General features: G+C 37.5%; 1 protein-coding gene across 6 annotated transcripts in view; it reads right to left on the reverse strand.

The window, feature by feature from the left end:
* The window catches only part of LOC140881243 (pre-mRNA-splicing factor ATP-dependent RNA helicase DEAH1-like), a 29,781-nt gene extending 9,940 nt beyond the window's left edge, over window positions 1-19,841 (reverse strand). The window contains exons 1-15 of one of the 6 annotated variants that reach the window (XM_073286400.1): window positions 19,746-19,841; window positions 16,717-16,788; window positions 15,893-15,996; window positions 15,481-15,552; window positions 6,437-6,532; window positions 6,127-6,257; window positions 5,765-5,947; window positions 5,581-5,649; window positions 4,945-5,031; window positions 4,092-4,125; window positions 3,017-3,071; window positions 2,243-2,302; window positions 2,064-2,135; window positions 344-410; window positions 102-181 (exon numbers count right to left, since the gene is read on the reverse strand). In XM_073286400.1, coding sequence (XP_073142501.1) covers window positions 102-181; window positions 344-410; window positions 2,064-2,135; window positions 2,243-2,302; window positions 3,017-3,071; window positions 4,092-4,125; window positions 4,945-5,031; window positions 5,581-5,649; window positions 5,765-5,947; window positions 6,127-6,257; window positions 6,437-6,527 — 929 coding nt within the window. In that variant the 5' untranslated portion in view covers window positions 6,528-6,532; window positions 15,481-15,552; window positions 15,893-15,996; window positions 16,717-16,788; window positions 19,746-19,841. Of the gene's footprint in view, window positions 1-101; window positions 182-343; window positions 411-2,063; window positions 2,136-2,242; window positions 2,303-3,016; window positions 3,072-4,091; window positions 4,126-4,944; window positions 5,032-5,295; window positions 5,447-5,580; window positions 5,650-5,764; window positions 5,948-6,126; window positions 6,258-6,436; window positions 6,533-15,480; window positions 15,553-15,892; window positions 15,997-16,716; window positions 16,789-19,562; window positions 19,683-19,745 lie in introns of those variants that run through there. The other 5 variants (XM_073286401.1, XM_073286402.1, XM_073286397.1 and 2 more) reach the window with 5 other exon arrangements.
* Between the last annotated feature and the right edge of the window lie 6,656 nt (window positions 19,842-26,497).

The raw sequence follows: 26,497 nt of genomic DNA on the forward strand, positions 1-26,497 counted from the left end.
ATGACAAGTTGAAACAACTTTAAAGGCACTTGATTTCATCTGCAGAGTGTTTTTGTGTGTATAGCAGTCAGGGAAGAAATGTATTTGAAGTTCTAATAGACCTATATCGCTGCATGGCCACAGCAAACCTCTTCTCTTGATTTACACCACCTTCCATGTCATATGCTTCAGGGATTTTATACTGCAGTTACAAAATATTAATCCAAGTCGTAACTTTCTCAATTATTTATGAAATTTCCTAGCTGCTCAGAGACAATCGAATGCAAGTAAAAACAACAGCATCCAGTAACGAACAAATAATCATAGTAACAGCTACTTCAAATAAGAAGTGAAAAAACGTTACCACCTCATTTGTGTCATCAGATTCTTCCGTCCGTTTTTTAACAAGCTCGTATATCTCTTTCTTATACCTGCAGAAACGAAAATTTTCTCATAGTCCAGGAATCGTTCCACGGTCATAAATAAACCTTGCACGATGTTACTCAGCTTAAATTTGAGAAATGAAACAAACTTAGACTAATTCAAAGCAAAGCATGCAGCATACGTAAAGTTCTGTGAGTACTAAATACTGCCATGGCAGTAATAGTTCTGATTCAAATTTCGTACGACAAGGCAAAAGTGAAATCATTTTGAACCAAGCAATGCAATATTTCTTCAGATTAAAATTTGAATAAGCAAATTCCATTCTCATGCTCCCCAACTGATGAATTTTCAGTGGCTTAAAAGTTGATTGAACTATTGACGGGTTCTTAAGATAACCAGCACGTAAAATCAGCCCTAAGTAAAGTTAAAGTAGACAAGAAATTTGGTCGCACGTAGAACCACTTGAAGGTTTTTACCAAAGAGGAAGATAGTAGCTGAAAGAGTTCCATAGGAAAAAGAACTTAAAATAGCAAAAGCTAAAAAATAAATCCTCATCTTCTCCACCTTAACAGTTCCACGAAAATATGACATCATTGAAATATCAAAGGCTTATCTGCTTGTTGTTCTTTATATGAGGCAACAAAAAATAATAATATCCTCGAATTCACCAAAAATGGTTGGTAGAATTTGAGATCTAAAGGAGCATAGTACTCCATAAAGGAAGTTCGTGCCTATATGTTTCTATATGTAAAGGACTAAACAATGATTTACTCCATATCCATGATCAAATTATCTGCATATTTTGGTCACTATAGATGCGCTTAAATCTCATTACTCGCATGGAAGTATGAAATAAAATAGTTTGTCGTGACAGAAAATTCATCAAATACATAGTTATTAAGGGCCTGAGGAGCACTAAGGTGATGTGTCCTTGAGGCTAGGCACAAAAAAAGATGTGGATGCAACTGAAGCTAGGTGTAACAAAACTTTCATAATTTTGTCCTGCCCCTTGGTGGTTCCCTCTATCGCTTTCAGGCATGGACCTTAAAAAGTTAAAATTGTCAAAATGACATAAAAATTGTTTCGTTTGAACTTCAGATTATCAAAGCCAGTAGTAGAACATCATTAGTAGTATCAGAAATGTCTCAATCGCACCCCTGTTGCCGAAATGGTTAAAAAATACTGAGGGTTTTTGTTTTAAGAAAGAACAGCTATAATTCTCTTTCTAACAGGCATGCCTGGAGCCTCACTGCAGACAAACCCCAGGTGTGCATCTTATTGAATTACTAAACTTGGGTTAGCCTCTAGGCACTTGAGCAGCCCAGGCTATACCTGGGCTTCAAGCAAGCTGGGTTTTCCTTTTATGACAATAACTATAACTAAATGTAGTTATGTAACTCAGAAAAATATATTAATACCAATATGTCTGTGCGCATCTTACCACTTCATTCTGCATTCGAACGAGAAAATGAAATTACTAAAACAAAGTTATATTTACGCCTTTCCCTCTCTCTTGCTAAGATAACCAAATTATCACAAGAAAGAAATCTTCATAAAACTAAAATGATAAACAAAATCTCTTGCATTATAGCATATAGAGTAAAACTGGGAAAATTGGAGCAAAATCTCCATTGCAAACCTAGATGGAACTGGCAAAACATTAGATTTTTTTGACAAGAAGAAGATAAAGATAGGCATACCTTAGCTCACGTTTTTCAACCTCAGTCAGTTTGACTCCCTCAAATAAATATTGTTCATCCTCAATATCATCTCTGGATATCCATAAAAGAAATAGACAACATAATGCAAGAGTAAGCAAAGTAACTAAGTAGCTAATAAATGCCACTTTGAAGGCAATTATTTTTTTATGTTCCATTACCTGAGTTCCTCTAATTTCTTTTGTTCTCGTTTTTTCAAATACTCTTGTCTGGACACTTTCCTGTTACCAAGAAGAAGAAGCTCAATAAAAGTGGTATTCAGAGTGCACAAGAAAGAAGATTGATAAAGAATAGAGAGAGAGCCTCAAGTCGCAGATCATGCCAACAACGTAAGAAAAAAAAATAAAAGGATGCAATTAACAAAATAAATATTCCGAGGATTAAATGTTCAGAATTGGCTAATCAATTGAGGATCTTTTGGATCAAGCCTAACTAATTCTTCATATTCTGGCAAGACTCTTCTTACTGGTCTCTTAACTTTTGGTACTTATTACTACACGTGGAAACTGTACATCATTTTAAATTTTAAAATCCCAAACTACCAAACCAGAGCTTTCACTTTCATGACGAGACAGTGTAACCACGCAATGCGTCTACTGACCAAAATCGCTTCCATAGGGGCGTGAAGGTGAAAGGATGAGCAACCGAGGTTTACCACACCTCGAGCTCCCTTACAGGAAGGGGGGAGAATGAATCTTACAGTTAGATGATACATTCAGCGGAGTTTCCAGTCCTCGTTCATCTCCTAAAAAAATTCACCTCGGTGTTACTACTTCATACCCTACATGATTGTTGCTCAATTGAAAGAAACCAAAGCCCTCTAACTCACATAATATAGCAAACAAGACTAACATTAATAGAACCAGGTGATAAAGAATCAATTACCCAGAGACATGTGATTCGGAAATACAAATTTAGGAACTTCTGTGACAAACCTCAATGTCCCAATGCCATCATCCTCCAACGCCTTAGATCTCCGAATTGCCTCTTCTGAAGCATAAACACAAAAATGAATAGTCAACCCACAGTACATGAGTATTAAAAGCCACAAAAGTAAACAAATAACAAAATTTGCCAATGATTTTCGCCACTAACCATTCCTTCCAAATATGAATTTGATACTTCTTTCTAATGGATTAGTTATATAAAAAAGGAAACAGGTTGGGTTTATTCTTTGGTACATAAGCCAGTTTTCATTTTCTGCAAGAAAGTAATGTCACATACAAATGCCGACGTACTTAAATACACTACTCTCAACACCACCTCTCATTCATGTTGCAATCACCACCAACCATACCATTGTCATTTCCTCCCAACTCTATCACATTTTTAATGTACGTGGACCCACATAAGACATTGTCCACAAGATATATAATTTCCAACTCCGTCTAACCAACCTCAACACACACAATTAAACATTCAGAAATTAGCTGGTCCCCTTGTCTTATGATTCAATTTCATCATCTAACGTGCTTGCATCAATATCAAACAAAGGTAATCCATAGATTTCAATTACTAACGTTCTAGACAGGCAATATCTGCTGTATCTTTTCAAGAATTGTTACGATAGAAACTAGTTGCACGAAAGATGATAACTAGCCACAACAGAAAAACGAGGATAAAGCACCTGCGGAGAAGGTTCTAACACCAAGAATGGCACTAAAAATCCTAAACCACGTCCTCCTATTATATTACCAAGAGCACTGGTGCAATTGCCTGATTTCACTCTTAAAGCACAAAGTGAAAGCAACATATCGAAATCAGAATTAATGAGCGAGAGAATAAAGAAGAAATTTATCAAAGATTCAACTAGAAAAAAGTTAGACATTCTTGACAAGGTAATACAAAGCTTGCTTAAGTGCAGAAAATTCGGAGAAAGGCATTCAAGTCAAATGAAATTTGTTTAGCACATTACATAGAGAAAGAAGAACTCGTGAAAAAGTACAGTTGCGAGAAAAATTATCAATACGACAAGAAAAAAAATCTGCTAGATAAAATCAAAATGATTACCTTCCCCTTTCTTCGAAAGCTTTTGATCAGTCAACTGCACAAAGAAAAGTGTGAAGATTAGAAGAAAAACGGTAAAAATTAATTGCAGTTAACCCCCAGACACTAAGCATATGCGCACTCTAACTACTTTGAGCTTTTTACATTTTCTTACCTAATTTAAAATTTTAAATTGGTGAGAACAATATGGTAGTTAAATCATTTTTCTCACCACGTCTCCAACTAGAACATATTATTTCATTCTTCACCATATTCTAACTTTTTCTCTCTTCCCCTTTGCCCATTTTTTTTTGTGTCTTCTCCTTTCTTTTGCCTCGTTTTCTTTCCTTTTTATGTCTTCTATACCTAAAATTACCCCTCAAGGGGATTACGTTCACCTTATGAAACACGATTTGATATTCATCACATCTATTTCTCTTCGCTTGATTCTCCCTTACCACCACTGCCTGTGCACTATGCAGCTATTACTCTACAACCGCTGAAACCCAGAATCAACGCTACACCTTCACAGCCACTGCAGATGCCAAAGAAACAGAAAACAAGGACAGATCTTATGTTGTCCTTAATTCACTAAATCCCTCCGGTCAACACCTCGTGATAAACAATCCTTCACACCCGATATATGATAAATCAAACCAAAACAATGGACAAGGGAACTATGATTGGCCTGCAAAATTTGCAACCAAACATAGCATGATGTTAGATTATCGTGTCATCACATAGTAGAGTATGTGGATGGGAAGACATGGAAGTGAATATCCAGCCAATTGAAAATTTGAAATTCCAGCATAAAATGATAATCTACATGAGATATGTAAGACAAAATTTAAAGTAAAGCTAATTTAATTTTGTTTACCTTCCTAGTCCCTGCTGCGTCGCGTTCCTTGATATGCTGCTCCAACTCCTCCCTTTCCCTTTGATCACGTAGTCTTTGTTCTTCTGACTACAATTAACAAAAGTAAAAGTTTATTTCAGCACACAACAGCCGTAGACCCTAATTAAAAATTTAAAGAAAAAGGGAAACACAAAAACAAGTAAATGTTTCGCTATACAATAAGGATAGAAGATGGAGGCCAGAAGTGGGATAGGAATAATAAACATGATCTATAAAATGTCAAAATGGAAGAATTCTTTCGAGGCCCATGTGTTATACCTCACTAAAAGTACAGTTAACTATTCGATTACCAGCTGAAGTGCTGAACAATACCTTATCAATCCAGAAGTGACAGAATAGTGTGATTGGCTTATGATGCATTACATAGCTTCTATTTATCAATGTCCATAAGAATTAGGTGGCTAGCATCCAATTCTTGACGAGGCAAGAATTCTAATAGGCAGATCCCTTCGAAAATTATCTCCTGTTACTTCACAGATAGTAGATAATTACTCTAATAACAATCTTTTGCCAGGGGTTCTTTATATCGTCATTCCATTAACACGGAACCATGAAAAGCCATCTTTTCCACATAATAATGTCAATCTAGAAAAATACCTCAGAATCATCATCATCATGGGAAGTTCGCTTTCGTACTTTTCTATCTTGGCTCCCTTTTCTGACAACCTGCGAAATCATTTAAAAGAGTGAAAAAAATGATCTTGTCGAAAAAGGAACTGATACAGCATCTTACCACAAGAAAGGAAAGCAAATTTTATCAATAAGAGTGTAAACATTATGCCTCATCATCTGTATCATCGTGAAGGTCACTCCTCTTTCTGAACTTTTTACTTCTTGTATCTTCCTTTTTGGGACGGTAAGCCACGGGAACCATATCATCCTCCTCATCATCAGCCTCCAACAGTTTATAGGTCTTTTGTTTTCGGGCAAGCATTGCAGCCTCCACTTCGCTTTGTTGATATAACTAACACAAAACCAAGAGTAACAATATATACTGAGCATGTGATTCTACAATTTATATCTCTGTCAGGGTTCTGTTGATACAGCTAACACAAAACCAAGAATAACTACATATACTGATCATGTGATTCTACACTAATTTATATCTGTGTTAGGGTGCTATAAATAAAAAAAAACACTCACATTTGGTCCTGAATTCTTATGCTCAACTCTGGCAAAAATATCTTTAGCAAACAAAGATATCTCCGCAGAGGATGACATTCCCAAATCTGCCAGTTGATTTACTATCTCAGAGGGTGATGAAGCTTTCTTAGCTGCATACAAATGGTGGAATTAACAATTATTGCATATTAAATTAATATAATCCGAGAGCTACAAGTTGAAATCAAGGCAGTACAAGTACACAACATCACACATGTTGAAACAGGAAAGCGATTATGGATAAGAGTATAGATTTATGTTGAGAATTGATGAGCGGTAACTACAAACTTACACAGTGTTATCACATATTGAACTACAGTTGGCTGCGAATATCCCAGAAGTGAAATCAATTTGTCAGACACCCATGTCCTCAAATCATCCATTTCTCCTGCATAGATAATATAGACCAGCATCATAAGTCAAACATGCGAAACTATTATAGAGTGGCATTTATCATGTCAATACTTCAAGGTATACATCTGCAGAAAGCAACTGAACTTCTAATTGTAACTTTTCTATCATGTTACGCCAATCCATTCAAAATATTAGGAGCCCCAAGATTCAAGACCTCGAAAACTATTTGATCAAGCTCTCATGATTTAATTCAAGGAAACCTCATAGGTCAGGGTTATTTATGCGAAATGTTTGAACTGCGATTTGATCTTAAAACTTTCGATAAGGATGGTCGTCACTAAAGAAAAAACGAAAACGAACCAACTAACACCAGCAGCTACTACGCCAAAAACAACATTAAAATAAGCACGAAAACAAATAATCAAACTGCTGAACTATGATGTCATCGAGTTGGATTTGACAAATCACTGCAATTTCATTGCAGCAGTCAGGGTTTCATGCCACCAATTAAATAGTGGCTTCTAAGCTTCACGTGGATTAATGCATAAAAAAAAACCTAATCTTTCGACCAAGAATAATTTGGAACACAAAAGCACATTCAGAAACAATCAGTTGTGGTTTTTTCCCACCAGACAGTCGAACCGCAATCATAACATCAGAAATCCAAGATATCCAAACAATATAACTTAAGTATTTGGGAACGAGGGCTCGAAGTGGAGAAAATAAGTGCTGAACTTTGACAATTAATGTAGCGTCACAGGGTGGCATCGACGGAGGTGTGTAAAGGGGCAAGGGCATGATTCGATTCGATTCGGTCCGGTCCAGGTTCTTGTATCGGATTGTTTGCTAGCCTAAAAAGTAAGTAAAATTCAACGATAATAATAAACCAAATAATTTAAAATTTTATGAGGGGATGGCGACTGGCGTTAGCCCTTACGAACCTCGGCCCATTAGAAACTTAAAAGAGGCTCAGACTCATAGGTCTCGAAGCCCGGGCCCTCCTTTTATATAGATAGAAACGTTCTAAAGACATCTTCAATGCATCGTATAGATCACACTTTGGCACCCCATATAAGGGCCCACTCTATTACATCATTATCTCAAAGATCAGCTGGAATGTTACGTAAATTAAATTTACTCTCTATCTTCCTTTAGCTCATTTCTGCATGTATTTTTATTTGTATGTATCTGTCTTCTTCGCTCCTTCGATTCTCGGAGGAAACCTCGAGATTCTTGGTTGTACAATTCGCGTTTGGTCTGCACACGACGGAGTAAAAGTCGAGAAGGACTTCAGGTAATGCTACGCCCCATGCTTTACGGCTCGTCCGAGGCTTTAAGATGCGACGCTCTGACTCGATTTCGAGTTTCCACCTAGCTAACATCTTATTGCGATTACTGGGTGCCTCCGATTTTCGCTTCTAATTCGATTTTTATCTTTGCAAAAAACTTGTTCCTCGAGCGACGGGTTCTTGATTTAGAGGGAAAGGTGGATTGTGTGTGTTCTGGGCGTTTTATGGGTTGGGCATGAGTTCTTGTTTTGAGGGGAAATGTACGGCCTTCGTGAATTGAGTGTTTTCCAGTGGGTAGGTGTGGTGGCGTTATATGCTTGTAAAGTGTTAGCTTTAGAGTTCGCCGGAAATGGGATCGATTTGGGGGCTGCACGGGTTTGGACTTGGGTTCTATGGGTCGGTTCACGGGTTATGGTTTTGGGTTTTATGGGTCTGTTCACGAGTTTGGGTCTGATGGGTCGGGTCATGGGTTTGCAGTTTTGGGCTTTTGGGCTTGGGCTTGGGCTTGGGCTTGGGATGCGGGCGGGCTGGGTTGGGCATGATCTTTGGGCTCTGGACTGAGTTAAGGGCTGCTGGGGATCTGGGCCCGATCATGGGTTGGCTGGATTATGGGCTTGGGTTTGGGTTGGTTATGGGCTTGGGTCTGGATTGGTTGGATGACGGGCCTGGATCAGAGGCTGGTTAGGTTATGGGCATGGGTTGGTGGGTTTGGGTTTTGGGCTACGGGCTTGGGTTACTTGGTTTTGTGTTTGTTTTAATAGGTTTTTGGGAAATGGGCTTGTGTACCTTTGGTTTAACCAAATTGAGTTTTGGGAATAGGTCAGATTTTATTTTCTTGGTGAGGGTTTTGGAGATTGGGCTAAAATATACTTAGTTATTGGGTAGCACTTTCTTGCTAATCCTCGTGGTGGCACTTCTGCGCTATCTTTTGGGGTTAATGCCTCTTATGACTTAAGCTACCTTGTGGGGTAACGCTACACCTTTTGGGGTGGCGTCTCTATGTTACTCTACGTAAGGTAGCGTGGGCGGCGCATCTGTACGCTACCCCTTAGGGTAGCCCCTTCTAGCCATGCTTTTGGAGGTAGCATCACCTCACCAAACCCTTGGAGACGACGTCTTTTGGTCCATTTTTTAGGGTAGAGACCTCTTAGGGTAGCTCCTACTAGCCAAGCCTCTTGGGGGGTGGTTTCCTTGTTGGGCACGGCGTGTACACCTGAATTGACTCATTCTCCTAGAGAGACACATGTTCGTCTGAGTTGCTTTCTATGAAGTCTTGTAACGATTTGATGTGTATTTTGTTGATTTAAGAGTAACATCGTGATACTTAACGTGATTGAACTTTGATAGTTGATTAGACTCCGATATTTTGTCTCACGGGAAGTCCCAATCCTACCACTTGGGTGGTGGTAAGGTATCCCGAGACTTAATTTTATTGTCGTGAACTCCTACAGAGTTGGTAGCTTAGTTTTTTCCTGCAGGACCTGTTTGGCCTCTTATGCACGGATAACATCTACCGACTTCACGGGTCTATGACTTTTTAGTTAAGCATCGCAGATGAGATTAATATTTTTATGCTAGATTAATATTTTTATGCTAGTTGGGGATTTGCTGATAATGCAGACTGAAATTTTCATTGAACTCGTAATAAAGGAGGCTATATTGAGAGTATGAGCAAAACCTGAAATAAATAAAGCCAAAGAAAAACATCTAGGCAATACATGAACCAACTAAGGCAAAAGCCGATAATTATCTTTCCAGTCTTGCACTCTGGTAGCTGAACTGTTTACGATTGAACAACTTCATCACTGATTCCATTTAGAGATTACGTAGAACTTTTTCGATGGGGTTCCAAGTGTTGGGACTCTTGCTCTCCAAGGAATCCTCTGCAACCGTGCAACATTCTCGAGCCATGCCAGTATTTTTTCTCGTACACGTCATGTCATCACAAGTTGACCCCATAGTTATCGCTGCAATTACTCCTCCGGTGGGCATGGGTTCTTCCCAAATATCTTCAGGATGCACTTCGCCTCGCTGGTTATCTTCAATAACAAAGTCTCTCAAGAGTCCTTGTTAAATCAATTTCTCTATTTCAGCTCGTAAGTTGTGGCAATCTTCAGTTGTGTGTCCCTTGTCTCTATGAAAATGACAATACTTGTCAGATCTTAGACGCTTTGGATTTTCTTTCATTGGGTGCGGAGGGTGTAGCAAGCCTTGCTGTTCAGCTATGATCATTATGAATGACAAACTCATTGTCAATGGAGTGTACTGAAGATGGGTACTATGAGATTTTTCCTCTTCTTCTCTCTATATTTCAGGATTTTTCCTCTCTTTTCCTTTTTCCTAGATGGTAATGATCAACAGACTGCCCAATACGAATGTATTTTCATGCTTTTTCCAGTAACTCTTCCAAAGTTTTTGGAGGCTTTCCAGCTATTGATTCCTTGAAGTTCCTGTTGCGTAGGTTTTGCTGCATCATCCCCGCTAACAACTCATGGTTGACATGCGGGACTTCATGAACTTCTCGGGTAAATTGTTGCATGAATTCCCTCAAGGTTTGTCTTCTTTCTGGACTATTGAGAACAAGTATGTTGCAGTCTCTGGAGACTTCCGATTAATGGAAAATTAGTGAAGAAAGCCCTTGGTAAGTATCTCAAGGCTTCCTATTGTCCCAGAGGATAACTTGTTGAACCATGTGAGGGCTTATTCTGACAGGGTAGTTTGGAAGATTTTACAATATGCAGTGTAGTTGAAGTCATAGAGGTCAGCCTTTGCCTAGAATCTATCTAGATGATCTTGCAGATCCCCTGTCCCATTAAACTCAAGCAGACTCGCTATTTTGACTCTTGTTGGCAGTACTTCTGCCAAGATAGCGGTGGTGAATGGACTGCGACAAGCGGGCAAAATGGCTAAAGAACCCTCGTCTCCCTTGGCGCAGCGTAATCCCTGACGGAGGGGTGGTGCGTGGCTGTTTGCCTCATCTTCTCGAAGTATTGTCCATTTCTTCGTGCTTATAGGTGGTACTTCGTTAGTTCCGACCACCTTTTTTCCCGCATTACCCTCTCCGAGTGATGCAAAGGCAATCCTCCGTCTGTTGCACCTTGGTTCCCGCCACCCTGATGCTGAGACACAGGTACCGGGCCACAGCTTCGGCTGCAGCCCTGGATGTTGTTTCTTCCAAGGAAGCCCTCAGAGCCTCTAGGGTGATCAAGAACTCTTGGTTCTGCTAAGGGGCCGGAGGTGGTTTTCACGTTCCTCTCGGGTGTTGCGAGTTGCTCGTGATCGCGTTTGCTCTCTCAGTGATGAGGTGACCCGTTCCCACAGACGGCGCCAAACTGATGCTGCACGAAACCTTGTTACCCTGAAAAGGGTCTTCCACGTGCTCCAGTCAGTTAGAGTATATCACAACTTTAGGAAGTCCAGTGCTCTTTACGTATCCAATCTAGTAATACTAGGGTCGTCACCTACGTCACGAAATGATGTAAGAGGCGCTTGGGGATGCCCGGCGAAAACCCTCCGACGCTCAAGTCAACGATTCACTCAAAATATGCAATAATACAAACTAGAGAGCTTTTAGAGCAAAAATTGAAATAACGAGAGTAGTCTCATATTTATAGAGTTTGTTTTCAAATGGGCCATGGGCCTTCTGAAGTTGTGTGCTCAACTCTCTGGGCCAAATCACATGGGTTTTAATGAACTTGTCACCCACTCAATATGTTTAATCCACATCCTTATTAAACGTAATCATTATTAAACTAGAATATATCATATTGTCATGAGGAATTTTTGGGGGACTAGTAAACTAATCATACACATTTATATATACATCAAAAAATAAATTAATAACCAAAATCTAATTGATTTGTTTTTAGTGCCAATAAATTAATAATGGTATTTTTAAAATTAATTAAAATTCATATATTTTATTTAAATTTAAAATTATAATCTAAGAAAAATAGAAAATTTTAAAAATATATTCTATCTATATAAAAGGTGGGCCCGGGCTTCGAGGCCTATGAGTCTGAGCCTATTTTAAGTTTTTAATGGGCCAAGGTTCGTAAGGGCTAACGACAATGCGGATTGGAAATTTTTGGATTTCGTCCTAATGAAGAAGGGGTTTGGAAACAGATGGAGAAGATGGATCAAAGGTTGTGTCTCGAGTGTCTCATTCTCGGTTATGATCAATGGGAGGCCTAGGAGCAAATTTAGAGGTTAGAAAGGACTCAGACAAGGGGATCCATTATCACCGCTCCTGTTTAATTTGGTGGTTGATGTGTTGGGGAGATTGATTGATAAGGCTAAATCAAGGAATCTCATGCGGGGATTGGAGGTGGGCAGAGAAAAGGTTGAAATATCTCATATTCAATTCGCGGATGACACTCTTTTTTTTGTTAAGGACGAGGGTCATCTTCGGTTTCTGGTAGAAGTGGTCAGAATTTTTTGCGACATGTCAGGTTTAAGAATAAACTTGGAGAAGACTGCCCGGTTAGGCATCAATTGTGAAGAGGAAATAGTGGAAGAGTTATCACGACAGATTGGGTGCAGCTGGGAAAATTGGCCCATCAAATATTTGGGGTTCCGTTGGGAGGGAATCCATTACAAGCATCATTTTGGGAACCTGTGTTAACTAAACTATCCAAGAAGTTGGCTAGTTGGAAGAAGGCGTTCTTGTCAAAAGGGGGGCGGTTAACCTTGATCGATGCAGTTCTGAGTGCGATGTCGATGTATTACATGTCTTTATTCCGGGTAACCAACGGCATAGCGGAGGCGATGGAGAAGATAATGAGGGATTTCCTTTGGGATGGGGCTGATGGCGACCGACATTGTCACTGGGTTGCTTGGGAGCAGGTTTGGGCTGGGGCATTGGGAATATTTGTTTGAGGAACAGGGCTTTGTTGGGAAAATGGTGGTGGAGGTTTTATGTTGAGGATGAACCGGTGTGGAAAAGAGTCATATTGAGTAAATACGGGTTACAAGAGAACGGATGGGATGCGGGGGTAGCGAAGAATGTCACATTCAGATGTGCGTGGAAATTTATTTCTAGATCTTACTTGGTTTTTCACCAATTAGTGAGGACAGTGGTTAAGGGGGGTACAAAGGTCAGGTTTTGGGAAGATAAGTGGTGGGAGGATTCTTCTTTTCGGGATTTATTCCCATCTTTATATCAAATTTCATCGGTTCATAATTTACCTATCTCTTTTTTTGCCTCATTTGAAAATCATTCATCCTCTCTTTCATGGGATTTGCATCTTAAAAGGGTTCTGAGGGATGATGAATTAGATGAGCTAAATGCTTTTGATAGGTGTTTTAGATAGGGTGAGATTTGTTGAAGGGGTGGACGACATAAGAGTGTGGGATGGGGATTCTTCAGGTGTCTTTTCAGTCAAGTCTTTCTTCGAGTTCTTCTTTCCGAGTACTGTTTTCCCTGCTTTTCATTTTTCAATGCCATTTGGAAAGGCTCCGGTTCCAACAAAGGTTCAAGTTTTCTCCTGGACCGCAGTGTTGGGCAAGGTGCCGACCTCGGATATGATGCAAAAAAGTGGCCTACTTGTGCTCTATGCCCTAATTGGTGTGTGCTGTGTCGGAAAGAGAGAGAAACGCATATGTTAATTCATTGTACTTTCGCGGGTGGGCTTAAGGCATGGGCCTTGACATAGATGAGGCTGGTTTGGGCGGTTCCGAGATCCACGCAAGACTTATTTGCTATAGATCTCAGACATCTTTTGGGGGAGAAAGGGATAATCTTTTGGAGGGTGGTCGTTCATGGCGTCTGTTGGTCAGTGTGGCTGGAGAGAAATAGAAGAACTTTTGAAGAACTTGAAGAGTCCATTCGTCTGGGAAAGGATCAAAATTAAAGTTTCTACGTGGATAGGATCTCATGTACATTTTCAGAGTGTGTCCATCTCGGATTTATTGCGAGACTGGGCATTTGCATTTTGTTGATAGGGATAGGTTCATGAAAGATAGGATCATTAGAGCCTTCTCGGCGATGGCGGACCACTTGTCCGCATATTGTACATTGTTTTTATAGTTATGAATATAATATGTTTCTTATCGAAAAAAAAAAGAGCTAACGTCAGTCAACATCCCCTCATAAAATTTTAAAACTATTTGGTTTATTATTATCGTTGAATTTTACTTACTTTTTAGGCTAGCAAACAATCCGATACGAGAACCTGGACCGGACCGAATCGAATCATGCCCTTGCCCCCTTACACACCTCTGTCGATGCCACCCCTGGTGCTACATTAACTGCCAAAGTTCAGCACTTATTTTCTCCACTTCGAGCCCTCGTTCCCAAATACGTAAGTTATATTGTTTGGATATCTTGGATTTCTGAAGTTATGATTGCGGTTCGACTGTCTGGTGGGAAAAAACCACAACTGATTGTTTCTAAATGTGCTTATGTTTTCCAAATTATTCTAGGTCGAAAGATTAAGTTTTTATTATGCATCAATTGGTGGCATGAAGCCATGACTGCTCTTATGAAATTGCAGTGATTTGTCAAATCCAACTCGATGACATCATAGTTCAGCAATTTGATTATTTGTTACCGTGCTTATTTTAATATTGTTTTTGGCGTAGTAGCTGCTGGTGTTAGTTGGTTCGTTTTCGATTTTTGTTTTGATTTCACTTCTGGGATATTCGCAGCCAACTGTAGTTCAATATGTGATAACACTGTGTAAGTTTGCAGTTACCGCTCATCAATTCTCAACATAAATCTATACTCTTATACATAATTGCTTTCTTCAAAAGGGTTGACCTCGAAAGCGACCCCATCCTACATGAGTCAGAAACCAATTGGCTCATGCAGTGGTTAAATCGAGGGATGTGTACGAGTAGGCAGGGGCCCGAGGGGGGGAAAAACATGGTCCAATCCCCAGAGCATACCCCCAAATATTTCAATGAGGAATAAACTCCACACGAGGATCGAACCCGCAACGATGAAGAATTTCTTGTCACGTCAACTCAAGCCTTACCAACTCGAATATTCCCCTGTGGGCTACATAATCGCTTTCTTGTTTCAAGAATGGGGAGAAGTCTCATATTTATAGAGTTTGCTTTCAAATGGGCCATGGGCATTCTGAAGTTGTGGGCCCAGTTCTCTGGGCCAAATCACATGGGTTTTAATGAACTTGTCACCCACTCAATATGTTTAATCAACATCCTTATTAAACTTAATCATTATTAAACTAGTATATATCATAAGCCCCTACTCAAGATCAACTTTAATTTTTTGAAGATGATCGAGAGTACTAGAAATTTCTACTTCAAAAGATGTGGCCCAATTATTTTATATTCTGACCCATTACTAGAGGTAGGGTGACCTCATTTCCTAAGGTGTTTACCCAAGTTTGTAGTGTAATATATGATAATTTCAACGGTGTTTACCCAGATTTGTAGCCTAACATATGATCGTTTCAGCGGTGTTTATTTGTATATCAAATGAGTACTGTCTAACATCAATGTTCTTCTTTTTATATTTTTAGTTGAGTAATAATTAAGAAGCTTAAAGCAGCATAACAAATTAAATCCAGTGTCAAGAGGTTAAGGTGGTAACGAGCAAAGGAAGTATGCAAGTGCATAGCATTTCAAGTTTCTTCATAGTGATTGTTATTGGATAGTTTGATAAAAGTAAACCTGATCTTGGAGTGCAACATAAAGATAACGGCAATTTTAATACATTAAACAATACCTTGGCCTCAATGTCTTTCCACTTTACAAATAATGAATGTTTTTCTCCCCAAACTCAAGGTCAATTGAACACCTAAAATTGAACGTCTAAAATTTTAGTTTCAATTGCACACCTAAAATTACGGTCAAATAAAAGCAACAATATTAATTTAAAAACCCAAACAAGGAGAAGAGAAGATCAAAGTGCATATTTTAACAATAAATCCATATGCAAACATGTTATTTCAACTACAAACACAATTATTGAATTTTTTAGCATTCCCAAGACATAATTATACTGACTCGGAAGATATTTTTGAAGGCAAAATATTTATTTCTCCTAGTGAACAGCAGAACTTCGGTGGTTCTTAATAAATAAGTTTTGCATGACAAAATTAACATTGGCACGTAGTCAATAAATCTGGACTACTTACTATATATCTTAATGGGACAGCCTCAAGATTTTGTGTATCAATTGTACTTAGGATTGGCATTTGCCTCTGTTCCCTTCTCCGAATATTCTTTGTCAATCCACGATCTTCTAAACAAGAATACTTCCTTTTATGAGAATTCATTATCTTGTTAACTTCTAAGATGTTTTCTTTTCTACTTCGGGGCATTACATTATAACCAATTTGGCAATTTGAATGACTAAACAAGGTAAAATAGCCTAACTTTAATATTTTTCAGTTTAGTCTTGTTTAAGACTATAGAATAAAACACTATAATACAAAACTAATTTTAATAGTTAAGTACTAATTAAACTTAAACAGAAAACTACAAGGTAAAACAGTGTCACCTAAATATGTTTAGGTTTAATTTTGTTCAAAATTACAAAATAAAACACTATGACACACAACTATGCGTAACAGTTGAATACTTATCAAAGTTAGACAAAAAACTGACAGAGGAAACATGTATATACAAAACAGCTAGTAGTAATAAAACTGTAACAAAGAACCAGATCTATATGATGGCCGAGTCGAAGAACTCAAAATTTTTTATTTATCACCCTTTGGTAAGTGTAGGACGTATGATTTGATACAGTAACACCCAAGTACTCCTACGAAGAAAGCAGTATAAATAATCAGCAAAGTAAAAATCCATTTTTAGTTGTACTAATCCTTTCAAAATCTGAGCAGGCGTATTTAAAAGCGTCTGGTATGTGGAAATTTTAAAAGCAAAAGTGAGATGGTAACATTTACATTTATGCACACTTGGAGATACATCAAAATTTAAAACGAATGTCAGAATGCACCTTTCACGTCCAACCATTTTTCTTTTTCTTGGTACAAAGCTCCTTTCACGATTGACTGAACTTGGAAGATTGCTGTCAATCAAAAACAAGATAAAAAGGAAAATATTCAGGCCATCGTCAAACGATATTATACAGCAGTAACACGGTGGCCCGTTACTGTTATTATTGTAAGAAAGCCAGACGTATTATGAGTCTATGACCAACTAAATACCAACATTATTCGATGGAGGCTGCAAATATATAACATTAATTTACTTCAATGTAGAATGTTCCACTAATGGACTCTATTAACGATAGGTGCTGGAGTTTTGAGATCAAAAGTTAAACAAGCACATGGAGCAACAACAAATAAGTATGGTTACGGAATCTAAGGCAACTTCCATCTCCTGCAGGCTGCCTATATTAAAGACTACAATTGGAAAGTCAATGATACATATTTGGAAAACTGTACTTACGAATCTTAAAAATGAGATCATATTTGGTTATTCAACAACCCCCTGACTTCCAAAATTTAAAATTCAGTAGATCTTATATGACATTTGAAATATCCTTGTTGTATCAAGAGTATATTATCCATATGATCTACATGCCGAATAAAAATATGATATGGTATGTATGTAATAATTGCTCATCCTCTAAGGATCACAAAGCACTAAAGCCAACTTAAAACATAAATGGCAAAGGCTACTGCTCAAAAAACAGTGTAATCAATTTTATGCGGACACAAAGGTTTTTAGAAACTATTTCTTCTTGAACCTATACTCAAAAACAGCCTAATCAATTTCAACAAGATGCAAAAATTTCAACCAGTTTAAGGGAGTGAAACAAGAAATCTTGAGTACTCCAATTTTCTTTTGCTAAATGCTCTCGTGAGGTCTGATATAGTAATTAAAAACACACACATCGTAAGAATGCCAAAAGACCAAATGAAGAAACCAAACATTGACAAAAAGTAGAGAAAAAAACAAATGAAGACTGAAAGTAAGAAGAGGCCATATAAAACACACTGGACAGAGAATAGGAAATCAGGTCATATTTCATTATTTAACAATCTCTTTAATTCCAAATTTTAAATTTGAATAGATCTTACATTAATATTTGGAACATCCTTGCTATACAAGAGTATAGTATCCATATGATATACATGCCAAATAAAAACATGATACAATATGTAGGTAGTAACATCTCATCACTTAAAGATTACGAAGCACTAAAACCAACTTAAATGGCTAAAGTCTTTACCAAAATAACAGCTTAATCATTTTCAGCAAGAAGAAAATATTTTAACCAGTTTAAGGGAGTTAAAAAAAAAAGCCTGAGGAAAACTACAATTTTCTTTTTCTAATTGCTCTGATGAAGTCTGATTCAAAAAAAAATACGTCACGATAATATCAAAACAACAACAAAAATAAAGGAATAAAAACCAAAACCAGAGATGAAAACTAACGAAAATAGAGTAGAAACTGTTACTCACCCAAAAACAGATTATGTCATAAGCATTATTCACGTTTTATTCAGTGAGGTCATTAGCTTAAGCTAAGGTTTTTGGAAAAAGGGCCTAATCCTTTGGTTCAGTGTTTCATTCAGATTATTGTAATACCTTTAGTTTTAATCCATGTTGTATGGTATATCTCCGTAGTCCTGTCTGTATTATTTTTCTCTGCTCTATATCTAACATATCAAATTGTCACCAAGAAAAAATTGAGAACCCCTCCTAATGACACAAAAAACCCAGACTACCTCATTTTCCTCGAATTATATTTTATGCAGTAGCTATTATTAACTTGGAAAAAAGGTAAAAGCCAGGTTTATTCTACATGATGCGTGTTTTAACTTGCAGCGGTGAAGCTAGAAGCCCACAACGCATGTAATTATGTTTATCTGCAACCGGACAAAAATTATGATTAAAACTATTTTTATTAACAGTAGAAACTTTTTATGTAAATTTTAACGTCCAGGTCCGGGTCAAATATGCATACACAGTAGTAATATACAGGTGAACGACCTATGTAATTTCATACAATATCAAATTAATAATTTGACATCAAAGTAGTGTGGTCCCTCGTTTGCTTTCAGTTTATATCAAGAACAAGCGAAAAGTTCTGGTTCCATTACCGATGTGCTTGAAGTAATAAGATGGGATAGGTGTAGCACTTTGATTATGATTTTTAATAAACTTTGTGAATTTTTTTTATATACATAAAGTTAATTTATCGCACCAAAAAATGAAACAACTTTGGGGATCGAAACATTAGCAAAGACTCGAGAGTTTAGAGTCAGTGGAAAATATAGTTCAGTAATGATCAAAACAACAAAAAAACGAAAGATAAAGTAAAAGTAGTAAATATACATGGAAGTATGCGAACACGTCAAACCAAAGTGATCACATAAAAATAATAATAATTCAAAATTCTCATCAATCTCTTCCAATTAATGAAAAGACATTAGATCTCGAGCAAACAAAAGTGACTGAATATTGCCGAAAAATAGCCTCAATGATTTCATAGAAACACATAAAAAAATGACCATTTTAAGGGAATGAAACAATAAATCTTCAGACTCCAATTGTCCTAGTATAATTGCTCTAATGAAAACCAATACATTAGGAATAAAATGCACACATCACAAAGTAAAAAGAATGTTACTTGAAATAAACAAAAAAGAGGTACTGTGAATAAAGTTCCAACAAATCCGTATAAATCACAACAAGAAGAGGCGACGAAGAAGGATTGAAATATTTCGAGATTATCTCAACTGACTTTTGAACGAAAGCGAAAAGAGAGAACACCAAAAATGTGGGGAAAAAAAAAAAGAAGAAGAAACGAAAACAAGAGCAGCAAACCAACCCAATCGAAGAAGGATCGAAGTCGATAAAATCCTAAGCAATCTAAAAAAAGTGCAAGAAATAAGAAACGAAGAACAAAAGAGGAAATAATAACGTAAATAAAACTAAACAAAGAACGTGAAAGAGCAGGGGAGGGGGGAAAAAAAAGCAAAAACAAAAACAAAAACAAGAGAAGCGAACCTACCTAGTCGGAAGAGGACCGAAATCGAGAGCCGTCGAAGTAATTATAATCGAAGAACAAAAGAGGAACTGATGACCTAATTCCATAAACCACTCCCGCTTTGATCCGTACTAGTATTTCACCCTTGAATCTATTTTAATAAATTAAAACTTTAAATTATTATTATTATTATTTATTAATTTTTAAAATATGTTAAAAAATTTATATCAAATTTATAATTAATATACATTTAATATCGAATTACGAAAGAAATATTTATCTATCTAATATATAAAAGTTGAGCATACTATATACAAAAGTTGAGCACTTTAGAAGGAAATATCATCTTTATTTCCAAAATTACCCTTTACATTATATATATAAATAAGTAAAATAGATTTTCTTTATATATTTACATATTTTTCTCAACTAACCATTATATATAGGATAAAATGATAAGCAACTTTAAATTTTATTTTTATATTATTTTAAAAATGAAAAAACATAATTTTAAAAATTATTGAAAATAATAGAATATTTATATATAACATATATACTAAGGCTGCGTTTGGTTCATGTGATAGGATTATTGATGGATTGATAATTTGGTGGATAAGACAAAGATAATTATAATTTTATATTATAAAGTGTATTATTTGGTGTGAATGATAAAGTCAGATAAATAATATGTACCAACGTTTGTTTACAAGGATAAATTATTGGATAGATATTATTAACTAGTGATTTGCCAAGGATGCCCTCAATCAACTCACTCTTCTTTTATCTCGCAGCCACCGTTTCTTTTCATTTCTGATTTGTTCCTCTACCTTTCAGGCTTTAGGTTCATCACAGATCAAGAAAGTCGGCTGCTTTCGTTTGGTTTTTCATACGGTAAATACATTTTGTTCCATATTGGTTGCGTTTCTTTTATTTTTTTCTCGATTTTAATACAAGTTGGGTTATATTCTTCACACTTCTTCGAGATCCGAATCTATACATATGTAAACGATGGTAGGTTTAATATTTGACGTCATGTAGTTTTGAATAATTGTTGTGTCAAGTGTTTTGGGTGGGATTTTTTGAGTGCCATTAATTTAGCTTCCCAGTTTATTGTGACCTAATCCCCAATTCTAATGTTTGAGGTGTTTTGAAGATATTAATGTATTTACTTGTGCTAATCAAAAATTGAGGTCAAAAGCAGAAAAATTTTATAACTCCTATCGCATGCCACCATTTCAACAGCTACATTTAACAAAGCAATTGTAACGTCCCGAATTTATCTTAATTGACTTTATTTGAGATAATCAGATATTTTAGAATTCGAGGATCAACTTGTATTTGTTCAGGGACTAATTTGCAATTTTTAGAAATTTCAGAGACTAAAATGCAAAAATGGAGTTTATTAGATATTTATACAAGGTTTTGACTTCTTGACTTCATTGTCATCTTCATCAAACGCCTCTCCCTCCATGGAAGGCGAGAAAACTCCTCCCAAGCTTTCAGATTTCTCCCCGAGCTCGATCCGTCCGTTGGAATTTATTTCTGAAGGAATATTAGCAATCACAGCTGCGAGAGCTTCGTTCTATCGTAAGTTTTTTTTCGATCGGATACTTTTTATTTTTTGGATGTTGTTGGAATCGATTGAGTTTCGGTTATGTTGTTCTTGACAGAGTTCTTATTGTTTATTCTCAGTCGGTTTTGAGATATAGTGTCATTCGAAATTGTTATGGTTTTTGAAGTGATTTTCGAAAATATGGATTTTGAGATTTGATGGGTTTGAGTTCTATTTGTTGTATTGGTATTGATATGAGTTTGTATCAATATTGTACTGCTGTCTGCGTTTCTGGTTTGATCAGAGTATAGACGTTATGCCGCCGGTTTGAGTTTTGGACTATAGTTTGGTTTGGATTGATTTGAGACGTTTTAAGTCGAGTTTGAATGTCGATTTATGATCTCGAGCCTTTATTACTTCTTTTACAGATTTGTTTTGAAGGCCGTTGAGTTGCGAGGTTGCAGAAGTTAGATTGTTCTGAAGATTAGAGCAGGTATAGTATCGATTTTTCTTATTATCGATTGAGGAAGTTTGAATGACTTTTGAAATGGAATATTTGTTGTTTTACAGAGTTGAAGCTTGTGAATCATCGAGAAGAGGTATAAGACAACTTAGAGTTGAATGGAACGAGTGACTCGAATCCGACTTGATTCGAGCGTTCCGGAGAAACCACATACTTGCATGTTAATTTATTATTAGAATTGATTGAGTTATGATTTGAATTGCATTCATATTGAGCCAAATGATTCGTTTTATTTTGAGTTAGATGTTCTGAGAATTATAGGTAGGGGCTTTGTAGGCGATTTACTACAATAGCTGAGTAACTCCCTATAGTTGCTTCAGAGTCTAGAGGTTTGAAACGTACACCCTCCGCCTCGAGTGGAGAAGTAGGTGTGACTGGTGTGATGTTTCAGCTTCGGAATCCCATAGAGAAAGAGAAGAACCAGATCACCTTTTGATTATCCACACTTGATAATCCCAGAGTTTTAAAGACATGCATTTCATTTTAGATTACTTCTTGAATTGCATGATTGCGATTTGTATATCATTAGTTGATATTTTGAATAAGTTGCATGTTTGTTGATTATTCTGGGAATATTATTGTCATCGGATTATCCGGTTGTTGTCTTGTTTTGTATGTGTGCTTGGCAACAGGAGGGGCAGGACCGAGTCAGAGATCGCATGGATAGATGGGATGTGACGATATAGTGAGGACTTGGTGTTTTAGAAGTCGAATTGTAATTCGAACTTGTATTGTATTTTGGATTGTATAACTAAAATCGAAGCATGTTCTACTAGATCGAATGAATGTACAACTCTAGAACTTCATGTATTTTTTAGGAGATTGTATTTGTAATGCATGATTTATGTTTTGGTTGAGTTTGGAATTGTATTGCATGATTTCGGTTCTGTTATTGCCTTGTTTTTCTGGTTTTGCAGCAGGGCACGGACCGTGGACATGCCTCCGTGCATGGGTCCGGGTGTCCTCTATCTCGCGTGCAGGTCTTTTGGCCGATTTTCATAGGCACGGACCTTAGCACGGAGGTATGCACGGGGCCCGTGCAGGGGTCCGTGCATAGGTCTGTGTAAGGGTCCGTGGGTCTTCTGTTTTGGTTTTGAAATTTTTCGTATGTTCGGACCCTTATCCGGAGGTGGCACGGGGTCCGTGCATTTTTCCCAAAAAAAAAAAAAATTTGCGATTATTTCTCTTGGCTTATTCTTCGCCTTTTGGTTGATTAATGATGATTAGAATCAAGGTCCTCACATTAAGGCTTTCAATGGTACCAGGATTTAGAGAACTCAGTACTTGAGCCTGGAAGTCTAAGTTCGAGTCCTGGGGAGGGCATGAAACTCCCCACCAGGGGGGGAGAAGGCCATGAGAAGAGTGATTGGGCCAGAGAGGCCCAATCCTTTACAAAAAGGGCGCCCTTTTTGTAATGGACTGGGCCTCTCTGCTGCCTAGCCATTTTGCTACTCATGGCCTTCTTCCCCCTGGTGGGAATTTTCATGTCATCCCCAGGACTCGAACTTTGTAACTCCAGGATAAGTACAAAGTTCTCTCAATCCTGGTACCATTGAGCTAGTCTGCTGCCCAGCCATTTTGCTACTCATGGCCATCTTCCCCCTGTTGGGAAGTTTCATGCCCTCCCCAGGACTCGAACCTTGTAACTCTAGGATAAGACTAGCTCAATGGTAACAGGATTGAGAGAACTTTGTACTTATCCTGGAGTTACAAGTTTTGAGTCCTAGGTAGGGCATGAAACTTCCCAACAGGGGGAAGAAGGCCATGAGTAGCAAAATGGCTGGGCAGCATCCCCACCCAGCTAGGGGAGTTTTTGCCCTCCCCAGGGATCGAACCTTGTACCTTCAGGCTTAAGTACAAAGTCTTCTGATCCCTGGTACCATTGAGCTGCCTGGAGGTACAAGGTTCGATCCCTGGGGAGGGCAAAAACTCCCCTAGCCAGGTGGGGAGAAGGCCATGAGTAGCAAAAAATGGCTGGTAGCTCAATGGTACTAGGGATCAGAAGGCTTGTACTTAAGCCTGAAGGTACAAGGTTCGATCCCTGGGGAGGGCAAAAACTCCCCTAGACAGTAGGGAGAAGGCCATGAGTAGCAAAAAATGGTTGGGCCAGCAGAGAGAAAAGCCCAGTCCATTACAAAAGCAATGATATCTTCAGTAATGTTCCGTGAAGACATATTAACCCCAAATTTTGAAGCACAACCAATTGTTTAACAATCCTGGGTTTTTACTTCGATTTTATACCATTATTATACGGAGTAAGTGATTTGTTTTGCGATTTTTCAAATTCGAGTACACAGAAGTCGTGTTGTGATCTGATATGGTGATGTTTTCAATTCCCAGATACAATGAATTTCCTCTGTAATTTAGTTTGTGTACCAAATTTAACATTTGCCTACGTTTTTACATTCAGGGGAAAACTTATGTAGTTTTCAAGGGACGACACCCGAGAATTTACAGTAGTTGGGAAGAAACAGAAGATGAAGTTGTCGGATTCAATGGCGCGTTGCACACCTCTTATCGTACTAGAGAGCAAGCAGTGCAGGCTTATTCTAAATACATGGAGAAGCGCCACTCAACACAAAGCCCTTGTACACCAAAAAATGTGGGATCTGCTTCAACGGCTTCTTCAACTTCATATCAAGGCAGTGAATCTTTCACCTTGAGCCAAATTATTGATGCACAGATACAGTTGGCACATGAGCAATGACAACACGCCTTAAGGGTTGCAGAGATATACGAGGGAATAGAGAAAAAAGTTGAGGTCTATTCGCTTGAAAGACGATGCTAAGTAATCTATGCAATTCAAATGTTGAGCTTGCTTGGCGCTCTGAAATTTGTGTTTTGTGTATGATTTCCAGAAACAAATTGGGTAGTATGTTTGTGTTATGTCCTGTTAACAACCTTGTGTATGCAAGAGATTCTTGTAGCAACAATGTACCTGTGTTATTTAATTTAATATCTTTTGTTTGTTATATGAGCTTTATTTTAGGCAGAGTTTAAAATCCAGAAACCATGTTGCTTACGAATTTAAAGTTTTAACTCTTATCTCATGTTTAAATTTTAAAACTTGAAACCAGTTTATTTATTTACAACATATTTAACAGTTTATGCATTAGTTTTCTGCTACTTAGTAACTGATTAATTTCCCTCGATCATATTAATTAGTTGTTGGTGTTAGATGAGTACGTATCATTGTCATACATTGTGTTCATGATTCATTGCAAAAGAAAGTGAAATTGTGTTCCTGATTCACTGAAAAAAACAGTGAAGTTGGTGATTTTTGTTGTTCATTATGATATTGTTGGCCCTGTAAATATTTTTTGTCAACTTGGACTCAAGATGATATATATTTGGAATTGATTAAAGATATGATGTACAACCACCAACTTGTGCAAATTTATAAACACTCAATCTACGTCAGTGACAATGAATTTGTGAATATGTATCATTTATGAATGGGTGGTTGATCTCATTAAATTAGAGACCCATTTGTAATATATTAATATATATATATATATATATAATTGTGTATATATACCATATTTCTATATATATGTCTGTATAAACGCAGGTAAAGCATTCACCAAAGACCATGGCTGATTCTAAAAACTCTTCCTCCAAACCAGCTTCAACCAACGACAATGTCCCCTCACCAACTGAAATATTTCTCCTATCCAGTAGTGATTCAGAGGATGAATATGTAGAAATTGTACTTGAAAGAGTAGGTGCCCGGTGAGCCAACTTGTGGCTAAGGGCTTTGATGACTCTTTGTATAAACAATCTTTTGTTTAATATAATTTACACTTTTATTAATGGCAATGACTTTATCTTTCTTCATAATGTTATATTGTGATATACTATTGTTGTTTTGATAAAGACCTTGAATATACTATAGTGTATGTAAGATGTGGTAGAACATGGAGATGTCTATCATGAAACACATCTTATAGTCACTGTATATTCTAAACTGTTCCTAGTCGATTGAGCCGTCCGATAATAAGGATAAGGATCGCTCGAGTTAGAGACTAGCATTTGCGATGCAGAGTACCACGTTTCATTGGTAAGGAACATAGAGATGTTCGAAGCATGCAAATGGATATTCATACGATGAATGATCGAACTACCCTATCCGGACTTTCCAAGTGGTTATCACTTATCGAGTGGATAAAGTCCGCGGTTTTGGTTGTACACCATTAGTCCTTACTACTTGAAACATCATTGAGACTCTATATGCTAGTACTGTGCTTTGACTCGTTTACCGACTCTATTGGGGTCATCAGGTGTCGGGATTGGGTACAGTTACAACACATATAGGAGTCGATGCTTTGTTGTCAAGGATTCACCACATACTTGGGAGTGTGGATATCCTATGCGATCTGAGGAGATATTAGTGTGACGAATCTCTGGCCAGAGTACATGATGTGTTTTAAGAAATGGTTTCTTAGTAACACATGCGATGTCACTATTTGATCTTCAAGATGTATTGCATAGTTATCGAATCTCGAACGACTCTCGATATACCAATGGTTGTTGATTCGATCGGGATATTTGGATGAAGGGACCGTACTGTACGCTAACCAAAATCTATTGGTTCTTGCAGGCACTATCAGTGATACCTAGGGAATCATGGGGCGATGTTGCTAGGCGCTCTTACCATGATTCGATGGGCAAGTCGGAAATTGTTGTTCCGAGTCACAAGGA

This window comes from Henckelia pumila, chromosome 2, assembly GCF_033568475.1.
Source record: "Henckelia pumila isolate YLH828 chromosome 2, ASM3356847v2, whole genome shotgun sequence".
Classification (NCBI taxonomy): Eukaryota; Viridiplantae; Streptophyta; class Magnoliopsida; order Lamiales; family Gesneriaceae; genus Henckelia; species Henckelia pumila.